General features: G+C 32.8%; 1 protein-coding gene across 1 annotated transcript in view; it reads left to right on the top strand.

Annotated features, from left to right (window-relative positions):
* LOC117181194 overlaps nt 1-11686 on the top strand; it is a 19004-nt gene that overhangs the window by 6083 nt on the left and 1235 nt on the right. The window contains exons 2-3 of the mRNA XM_033373760.1: nt 1856-1924; nt 8214-8492. Coding sequence (XP_033229651.1) covers nt 1856-1924; nt 8214-8492 — 348 coding nt within the window. The remainder of the gene's footprint in view (nt 1-1855; nt 1925-8213; nt 8493-11686) is intronic.

Below are 11686 nucleotides of genomic sequence, written 5' to 3'. Positions count from 1 at the left end.
ATCAGCCTTGGAGGAGATTATGTTGAGAAATAAAAAAAAAAATTCTTAAAAACGTTGTTTTTCTTGGTCAGGCCGGAAACTTATCAATCCACCCTCGTAGCTCGGGCTATCTACCTATTCTATCTTCATGCTTTTCTCGCCCGAAATAGCACTATCATGATTCGATGGAGTGAGCGAGCATCTTTTAGTTTTGGCCAACTCTTAGCTTCATCTTGCTCAATTCTGCGAGCAAGACTTTTCTGGCGCTAACTTCTCGGTTAGCTTTTTATTATTTACATTTTTGGTTAAGTATCATTTAGTTAAACGCGTGTGTTGGCATCCTATCGTTAGGACGCCTCAATATGTAATTAAATTGCTTATGAGCATTTTTTGGATATATTAAAGCGAAATGAGATCCAGAGTAAAGTAAGGTTAGAAACCCGTTTTTCTACAGAGTGACGCACGTTAACCCACGCAAATGAAAAAGACGCATGATATAAAATAAAGCATATGATTATAATTTTAGCGCACGCCTATTTGTAAACTGAGTGAAATTTCGTTTGCAATCATAATTTTTGTAAGAACAATTTTTTGGAAAATGGGTGGGTTAAAAAATCATATAGTCTAATTTAAATATTTCCTATATTATGTCATATGTAATTTTAGTTATAATTTATGTTTTGATAACAATGCTTTAGTATAATTTATTAATAATTTAACTTAGTTTCGGCTATACACTAGCGACGATCGCTCGGGCACGTTCAATCCAGCCGCTGATACACAGTAGTGTCTTTTACGTATGTTTTAATGTTGTATTTTTAGGCTGTGCTCGAGCTGTTTGACAAAGACATCGTCTGCAAGTGAATGTGCTCTTTTTGCCTTGTATTTTTCACTTTTCATCACAAGTAAAAAATCGCAATTTTACCTAGTATTCAGTAAAATATAGGAAACTTGGCGTTTTCTATACACTCAAATATTTTACTGTAATTCAGGTAAAATGTACAGAAAATAAAAACTTTTAACTAACCTTCTTTTAACATCTTCTAAGATGACATTTTTCCATATTTGTTCCAAACGTTTTGTAATTTTAAAAAATCCTATTTCTGTGTGTATTATGAGGGGAGCTTTGGGGACAAAAATTATATTTTTTAGTCTTCATTGAAAAAATTCTTCATTAAAAATCACTATATTATATCACAGATGAAACTCAAAATAACGGATGCAATGAAATGGTCAAAGTTGTTACATTTTTACATATTTTTTTAAAACTTGTCATAAAAGGTGTTTTAAGTGTCTCTGCTTTCAAATTTGGCGTCGAAAGTTATAAATTTGAAAAATGTTCAAACTGAGTACCACAAAGATACTAGATTAGAATACAAAAATCTTAAATATGTAGTTTTCGCAAAATCAACCGTGTTTTCAGAAATTTCAGAGAGATAAGGAACGAATTCATGAAGTTATATGAAATAATCGAGTAAAAGATGAATATTTCATGAAATATCTTCATAATCTTTTTTCGGTTGACTTTTCACGCACTATAAATTTTGATGCAAAATTTATTTTCAATCATTTTTTGTAAAATTCATAAATAAATTTAATGTCTCTGTCAAGTTATTGTTCTGTGTGCATGAGCAAACCTCATACATTTCCTACCACGCCCATGGACAATACGATATTAAATAACATAATACTCTAAAAATACATAGAGCCGGGTTTCTAGATTTTAAAAATATATTTAGTTAATCCAAAGGTACCCTAGTTAATATTAACGGGCATTGAGATTACATTTGAGCAATCTTTAGTTTGGACTAGTAGAACATTTTTGGGTTTCGTTAAAAAAAATCTAGACTGAAAATCCCTATATTATATTTTACAGATGTATTTAGAGCACAGGAACCACCCCCCAATGCTTCAGCAAAGCAGCTAATGCGAAATTCGCAGATGCGTGAGTATATTCTAATTTTTTGAACGAAGAAAAGGCTACAGCTTTTTCTGTTTAAAAAAACGGAAAACAGCGCCCTTACCATAAAAATAATATATTGTGTTACAAGTCCGGAAAGTAGGCAGTTCCACACGAATGTGAAGTTAGCTGTACGAGACTGAGACGACCCGAAGAGGAGCTGATGACAAGTACTGAAAACTTCACAAGAATTTCAACTGCCTACTTCCAGCTCCTATAGCACACGATATTTTTTCTAAAAAATGCGGGAAATTTTCTATTTGAGAAACAATAAAAACAAATATTTTGAAAATTAATGGTAATTTTTGGAAATATATGGTAAAATTACCAAAATTACCTAAAAATGCCGGGAGTTTTTGGTAAATTTGTAAATTACCGAAAATGTATAGAAATTTAGTGTATCCAAAGCTTTTTGAAAGAAATTTAAAATTTTCAGAAAATTCCTGGATAATTTGCTAAATTAAAAAAAAAATATGAAAAATTGGCTAAATTTCCAAAATTTTCAGAGATTTATGAAAAATTGTCAAATTACCGACAATTTTAGATATCTAAAAGATTCCAAAATTTTCGGAATTTTTTGGGAATTTATCGGTAATTTATGGTAATTTATCAGTCATTTATGGTAACTCATCACTTCGAGTATTTCTAATAACTATTCACTACCCTCAATCAGTCTCTTAAGCGTCAAATCATAATGAAGTGAGGTTATGATTCCAACAGTTCTGGAAAGTAATTCTGACTCGAAATGCGCAAACGCAACAGAAAGAAAAAGTAAGCTGGCTCAAACTGCGCATGCGCAGCAGCTAGAAACAGCAGCTAGAATGAGTCTTTTCATGACACATGCATGATTTCATACCTTTTTTTCTGTTTGATTTTAGACCTTTTTTGTTTATGTTATGGGGGGGGGGGGTTTGATCGCCGATTTCAAATTTTTCGGGTTCATTGAAAATTTCTGTAATAAAAATCTTTATAATATATACAGGGTGTCTAAAAAGTCGCGGGACGGTTGGATATTTCCTCAGGTAAAATATTTTTCAAAAAAGTGAAGGTTATTCCTGAAGTAAATTTCAACGAGGAATTCAATGGTGACCTTCATTTTGACCTTGAAGTTGACTTTCAAGGCTTTTTAAAAGTCAAATTTTTTTTTAATGGAAACCCCCTTTTTTACATCTGCAATCGATAGAGTGGAAAATTCTATGTTCAGGTACGTACCCAAGTCATAGGTCAATTGTAACGTTCAAGGTCTGTTAGAGGTTATTCGAAATTAACAAAGTTTTCCAAGAGGTCAGTGCAATTCCTGAAATAAATTTCAACGAGAAATTCATTGGTGAGCTCTGTATTGATCTTGGTGATGATCTTCAAGGTTTTTTCAAGGTTTTTTCCAAGCAGTTTACGTTTACGTTTAGCATTGCCCAGGAACAACGACGTGGACGTAGTAAATTCTGTTCCCTTTGGGGTGCTTGATTAGCGTGAGTCCCCTTGCCTCTCACGCTTCAGTGCAGATGTTCGAACTGAAAACCTTGAGCTTCTTGACAAAAAGCTATGCGATTGTAAAAATGAGTTACAGCATTACGAATCATCTCCCTATCAATCAAAGTAGCCTGTTGCAGAATCCGATTCTGCAATTCGTCTAAACTTTGCGGTTGCGTTGAGTACACTTTGCTCTTTAAATAACCCCAAAGAAAATGGTCGAGAGGCGTCAGATCAGGAGATCTAGCAGGCCACTCGATTTCACCCCTTCTTCCAATCCACCTTTGAGGGAACTGAGTATCCAAATATGCCCAACCCTTCCTACCGTAGTGAGTCGCTGCTCCGTCCTGCTGGAATCAAATATTTTGAAAATTATCGCCTGTAATCTCCCTTATTCTTGGTACAATTCGTTTCTGAGAAGCTCTTCATATGCACGGGCATTGATATTACCATCGATGAAGAAAGGGCCTATCAATGTATCATTTAAGATACCGGCCCAAACATTAATTTTTTGTAGATATTGTGTGTGACTCTCCAACATCCAGTTAGAATTTGTGTCAGACCAATATCTACAATTTTGCCTGTTAACTTCACCTTTTAAAGTGAAAGTACATTCAACGAGCTCATCACTAGCTCATCACTAGCTCATCACTAGCTCGACGTAAACTAAGGTGTGAGTTTTCAACAAATGCTTGGGCTATGTCCATCTGCATCTCCTCAGATCCTGCAGCTTTTGGCTGACCAATTCTCTGAAGGTCCTTGATAGATCCATGATTCATAAAGCGCCTTACAGTTCTTTTAATTGTTGATTTGGAGACAGGATTTAACCCTTCTCCATTACGAAAAGTGCGATTAAAAAGCAAACGAACTTGATCATAAGATCGAACTCGATTTCCCCAACCACGCATCATTAATACAGATACCCTCTTTCGTTCCGAAAGTTTCGCTTGCACCATAATAATCTTTTAGCGAAAGATAGTAAGTATGTACTCGTAATACGTAAATTTAGTTTTGATTCATAATATTAGTATGGAAAAACGGTATAGGACCTATGGTATCGCATTAGGTATTGACTTAGGCATCGAAAAACGGTATAGGACTGTATAACTCTTCGAGGAGGAATAGAACTCCCACCAGAACACCTGGAACTTTTAATGAAAAATTTCCTAATAATTTAACAATATTCAAAACGCTGTAACGAGGATCAATACAGAGTTCACCAATGAATTTATGGTTGAAATTTACTTCAGGAATCACACTGACCTTTTAGAAAACCTTTCTAATATCAACTAACCTCTAACTGACCTTTAATGTTACAATTTAACTATGACTTGGGCACGTAGTTGATCGTAGAATTTTCCGCTCTATCGATTGCAGATGTAAAACAGAGGGTTTCCATTTAAAAAAACTAAGTTGACCTTCAAAAAGCCATGTAGGTCAACTTTAAAGTCAAAATGAAGGTCATTATTGAATTCTTCGTTGAAATTTACTTAAGTAATTACACTGACCTCTTGGAAAAGTTTGTTAATATCAAATAACCTCTAACTGACCTTAAAAGATAAAATTAGCCTACAACTTGGGTACGTACCTGAATTATCCGCTTTATCGATTGCAGATGTAAAAAAGAGGGTTTTCATTTAAAAAAACAAAATTGACCTTTAAAAAGCCATGAAGGTAAACTTCAAGGTTAAAATAAAGGTCACCAATGAATTTCTTGTTGAAATTTAATTCAGAAATTGCACTTACCTTTTGGAAAACTTTATTAACTTCAAATAACCTCTAACTGACTTTGAACGTTACATTTGACCTATGACTTGGGTACGTACCGGAACATAGAATTTTCGGCATATCGATTGCAGATGTAAAAACGGAGTTTTCATTTAAAAAAACGAAGTTGACCTTCAAAAAGCCATGATGGTCAACTTCAAGTTCAAAATGAAAGTCACCATTGAATTCCTCGTTGAAATTTACTACAGGAATGACCTTCACTTTTTTGAAAAATATTTTACCTGCGGAAATATCCAACCGTCCTGGGACTTTTTAGACACCCTGTATAACACATGATATTCAAAATGACATATTTAATATGACAGTTAAAGTTGTTAGCTTTTACACATTTGTCTGAAACTTGGTATAAAGGGGGTTTCAATGTCTCTGATTTCGAATTTGGCGTCGCAACATGAACACATTTCATGAAATATCTTCATGCGTGATTTTTGATGGTGTTTTTACGCACTACAAATTTTGATACAAAAGTTCGAGAAGAAAATTTTTTTCAGTAATTTTTAGTTATTCATAAATTAATTAATTGACTTTTACAAGTTATTGTTATGTTTCTATGCGCAAGAATCCTACATTTTCAACGATGTCAATGGACAATAAGATATCAGAATGACATAATAATCTAAAGACACATGAAGCAGGGTGACTAGATTTTCAAAATATATTTACTTCATCGAAATTTGGTAACTTCTTTTATATTAACTGACTGTGGGATTTCAATGGAATTATCTTTAGTTTAGAACAATATACAGAGTAAGCAAATCGCGGAAAGCTGGCCAAAGGTAGAAAATGTTCATAAAATAAGGGAAATTCTGCTAATCAAGGGTTTTTGGGGTCGCTGATAACGAATCCGATGTCAAAAACTCGAAAAACAAAATGGACATTTAATATGGTGGACGGATAAGCTAAAAAAATTTTAATTTTTGTAAAAATTGGTAAAAGGCGATTTTTAAGTTAGATGTTCACGAATCCGATGTCAAAATTAGTACTGCTAAGGAAAAACCTGATTTCATCGACTTTTTCCAGACTATTCATTCAGCAATGTATAAATATAACGTTTCGAAATCACACCGATTCCCTTATCAGATAATCGCAGGTCATTACGTAGAAATTTATAGATTAAAGTCGAAAAATTTTGTAGTCGTTAAATACTAAAATTATAAGGTTGACAGGGAATTAGGTTTTTCCTTACCTTTACTAATTTGTTATTTCCCAGACGTTAAATTAGGAAAGTTTACATCCCGAAGTTCTTAACACAACCGATGTCAACAATCTTTTAAACAAAATAGCGATTTCACTATTGCAGGACTGATATGCTAAATAAACTTTTGATTCTGTTCAAAATTGATATAAGGGAGGTTTTGAATTCGCTGATTACGAATCCGATGTCAAAAATTTTAAAAAAATATTTACTTAATCTTGAATAAAACACCGTCAAATTTCATTTCAAAATTGATACACTACTTACTATACGAAAACGGAACAGCTATAAAATTGTATGAAGCTTGAAACAAAACTTGTGATTGAACTTAAAACCGCAGCTATCCGCAGCTGAATTTTTGACACGAAATACAGGAAACAGCCTAATCAGTGTCTTAAAATAAATGTCTCGATGGAACTCAGTACATATTCTTGTAAATATCAATCAATAAAATTATCATTCGCTAATTAAATAATAATGAATTACTTACTTTTAAAAGACGATTCCATGTTAAAGTAGAAATTTCCTTATTATTTCACAAGCCATGTGTTTCTTGCATAGTCTTTTTTTCCTTGTTTCAAACGCGTTGAATATTACTCGCGAAATGCTCACTTTTCAGACTAAATCACGGATTTATGAAAAAGATTTTATTGTTATTGAATATAGCAATAAATAACACATGTACTACTGAGATGCATCAATGAGTAAAACCTCCTTGAAAAAAAAATATTTTTTGGAGAAATTTGAGCACCTTTTTTCGATTATGGACCACTGTGTAATAGCAAATTTTTGGGATTCGAAAAAAAACTCTTGAATAAAAATCCTTATATTATATTTTACATATTCACCTAGAGCAACACCACAAAACAACAATGCTTCGCGGCGAATACCGAGACAGTATATAATAATTTCTTGAACTAAGAAAAAATGTCTATCATTTAGAAAAAAAAATCAAAATCGTTGGCCCTTGAAGTTCTTCAAAACAAGTTTCGAATTTTAACTTAGAAAAAGCCTATTCTTATCGAAAATTAATTTCGCATTTTTTATTTAGATAAATTGCTGTAGCTTTTTCCGTTTTTTAAGCAAACCAAAAAACCGTTTTTACAAAACAAAAAACGTACCATAAATTCTCTAATTTTATAAAAATTTACAAATTGTGTGGAAATTCATTGGAATTTGTGCACATCTATGATAATTAATGGCAAAACTTGTGATAAACAGCAGTTACCCAAATCTTCAGTATATGCCCAGAAATCGTGACAAATATTGGCATTAAATACTGTCTTATGTGTGATGCCAAGCACTGTTGTACCTTAAAAGGGTTTTCTTACAATGGAAAAGATGTAAATCGCCTTTTTATGTGGACAATATGATATCACTTTTTCATATCATGATAACACAAATCCACATCAGTAAGAATCAATAGCAAATCTTTAAAATTATAAAAACTACGATGACACCATATATGTGTCATTTTTAACCATATGCTTGTTCAGGTAGTATGTTCAAATTTGGTCATTCTAGTGTTAAAAGGAATTTGACGTTTGTGATTGACATTTCACAGGTCGGTTGACGTATCACTTTCTCGGAAATATCGATCGGTATCTTTCGAAATTTACGACGACATTAAACGATATTAAACAAAAGAATTCTCGATTATATCATTTTAATCAATTTCTCAGAATTAAGTGAGACCGAGCTCCAGAGTTGTAAATCTCGTATCATCGTACATCTTTAGGTAGAATATACTGAAAGAGGTCTACTAATGTTTATTATTGATTTTTCACATTTTTTAAATCACGTATCTTAATTTTTTTACAGAAAAAGTTCGACATAATGCAGCTTTCTACTATGACGAAACGCTGGTTTATGTGTGGAATAGCCCACAAGGAGCACCTCTTATTATGCAGATAGCTGAGGGCAATAGAGACATACCACCAGCCGTGTATAGAAATTTCAAAATTGAAACCTACTTGGAATATGTACCAGCCCAGAAACTCAATGAACCAGACTACTATTTTTTGGTGACCACAATAAAATATAGACACCAGGAGTTTATTTTAAGGATTGACAATGCACCAAAATTTAATACTCGAGGCTGTAAGGATTTTTCAAATTGAAAATATAGGTTAACTTTTGGTTAAATCGTGGTAGAGCCATGATAAGCTTTTTCTCGGCCGGTGCAGATTGATTATTCATCGTCCCCCCACAGGCCGGAATAAAATTGCGCCCCAAAAAAAAATTTGAAAAATTTTAAGTTTGAAATATCAGGCCTCAAACTTTTTAGAAGATTTAGGTGAGATAGTTTTATTAAAATCATTGAATGTATTTTTAAATTATTTTCTTATATATTCAAAGTTTCTTTATCAAAATTCTTATCAATCATGATCTATTTAATGATAATTTGTGCAAAAAGCTTAGCTCTATATTCTCATCTTTGTTTACGAAGTGTTTCGTTGACCCGAAATTCGGAACAAGAAATCAAATATTTTTGATAAGTTTGGCTAGTCGTTTTGAATTTTCGAGACAACTAGTCCATCCCCTTTTTCAAATCTCTTAGTTTTTCGAGACTATACGCCGCTATTTTTTTAATATGCTATGCATGCTTCTATTTCATCAATATCGACGTTGCCAGATAGCCATTGTAGTAAAGTATGGCCTTGCTTATATTTATCACTTTCCAATGACGGTAGAAGATAAGTTTTCGAAAATAGTAGCAATAAAGCCGTCTTCTCGTAAAAAGTAGTAAAACAGTTTCACCGTTAAAAAAAGTGTGAATACTGTCTTTAGTCCGAGATCTGAAATAGTAACATTTTTATTTAAATTTCTATATTCCCTTAGGTAACTTATTTGTGTATTTATGCTCCCTTACGGCTTACAGTTCTGAATCTGGGCATCTGGATTTAAACTTGACCCAGTAACATTAGCTAACTATTTGCAGCCCTGATTGAGCCAAAATTGAATCATGCTGTTAGCTCCAACAAAAAATTAAAACCTAATTTAAAATCGATGATGTTCATAGAGCTGTCGTAAACTGTGATGAAGCCATGTATGTAGGAAAGCTGTGCATCCTTGATTGTGTCATACAGAATTTTCAAAAATAAATTAAAATTTTCAACCGTAGTAATGAATCTTTAATACAAAATTTTAATTCTCACCTACAATGTAATGATTTTTATTGCAACCTAAACAAATGATTTTTACCTGAACAGTTGCATTTTCAACAAAAGTAAATAAACTTGTGAATAAAAGTAAATAAATTTGTAAATAAAAGTAGAATTCTTAAAGAGGGACCCCAAAAAAGCCGAAATTGAGAACTGCCCCTATCATAGGGTGGAAACTACACCGGTACAATGAAAGTAGGTGAAATAGTGTCTAATAGTTTTTCATCATAAAAGTATAATACGTAACTCAATTATACTTACTCAGTAAAGCTCCGATTCTTGAAAATCAAAAACTACCCTTATGAGGGGGTGAAAAATACGTCATGAACAAGAACATGTATACAATATTTTTTAATTATTTTTTTCTATAGGTAAAATCAATTAGTGCCAATTTATTATAACTAACTTAATTCTACTTATTTAGCACCATTTCAACTCCTAAAATCCCGAAAAATAACCCTATCAGGGGGTGAAAACGACACCGGTACCATGAAAGCAGTTAAAATAATGTCTAATAGTTTTCTATCATAACAGTATAATATGTACCTCAATTATATTTAATCATTTTACCGTTGTAGTTTCTACTCCCTGATAGGGGTAGTTTTTGCTTTTGAAATATCAGAAAATATTGTTTAAATCATCTGATATCCCTCGGAATCTTTTCAAAATCCTAAAATCTTATAAATCCTATTGAGTAATTTTTAATATTTTTAAAGTCAAGCAATTTCTTTGAAACTGCATGTTAACGAAAATATTTAAAATGATCTGCAAACCTTTAAAATCCTACAATATCTTTTAATTCATAAGAAAGTCTTTCCAAATCATAGAGATAATATGAAAAATTTTAAGAATTTATTTAATTATGAAGATCCGTTAAAATTCACTTAATCTCATCTTTGCATGAAAATCCTTTGGCATTTTTAAAATTTTCTGAAGAACCTTGTAATCATTACAAATACCCACAAACCTTTTGAATACTAAGACAATTTTTAAGTCATTATAAAGTCTAGGACATTTTTTGAAATTCCATAAGTTTGTCTTAATATCGGAAATTTTTTAAATATTGCTGAATCCCTTAATTCATTATTGTGTCAGCTGTTGGATTGATGATTGCTAGTATAAAATAATATTACATGCAAAGGACCCCGCAGCAAATGTACATTAAATGGCCTTTGGTCGATTTTGATTGAACTTCGTAAAATTGTAGTTCAGAATGTCTCGATCAAAAGTGTTATGGGGCAAAAAGACTGAAAATGGACAGTTTTCGAGTTATAGAGGGTTAAACATCCAACCCTCTTAAGAAACATTACCAAATATCTTGAAAACTGCAGCTCTGCGAAAAAAATGTTCCCTATGAAAGTTATTGGGCTCTAACGGGGAAATGCAAAGAAAGTCATGGCCTTAAGACACAGGTCAGCTTTCAAGGTCATTCAATGTGAACTTGTAATTTATTGCTAATATTCAGCCAATAAAAGCAAGATATGAAGAGGAAATCAATATAGAACCCATAAAGGCAAGAAATGAGAATGACTTTTGGCAAGTCATGAGTGCGATTTAGTCATTATCTAGCCAATGAAGGCAATACATGAGCGAGATTCAGTCATTATCTAGCCAATGAAGGCAAGATTTGTTAAGGATATTGTCATTATATAGACAATGAAGGCATGAAATGAGCTTGATTTAGACAATATCCAGCCAATGAAGGCAAGACATGAGCGAGATTTAGTCATTATCTATCCAATGAAGGCAAGGGATGAGCGAGATTTAGTCATTATCTAGCCAATGAAGGCAAGATATGTTCAGGATAATGTCAATAACTAGCCAATGAAGACATAAAATGAGTAGCAATTCGCCTCGCAGTATCGAGAGTGTGTACGCAGAAAGCAATCACCAATTAACAGAAACAAATGAGAAGCCAAAATAAGTGTTCCGCACTGGCCCGCTGTAACGGGAATATGTACTCAGAAACAAATCGCCCGTCTTTTTTGAACACAAAATGAATCGCACAAAAATGATAGCAGAGCTCTCAAGTTATATTTCTTATGATTATAAAAGTACTAATGGGGGCCTACCACACCTGCGCGCTGCGCGCGCCAACACTCATTTTATATTATTTTGTTTTTTGTTTTC

Source organism: Belonocnema kinseyi, chromosome 10 (genome assembly GCF_010883055.1).
Source record: "Belonocnema kinseyi isolate 2016_QV_RU_SX_M_011 chromosome 10, B_treatae_v1, whole genome shotgun sequence".
Classification (NCBI taxonomy): Eukaryota; Metazoa; Arthropoda; class Insecta; order Hymenoptera; family Cynipidae; genus Belonocnema; species Belonocnema kinseyi.
The sequence above is the reverse complement of the archived record's forward strand: the minus strand, read 5'-3'. Positions and strand labels throughout refer to the sequence as shown.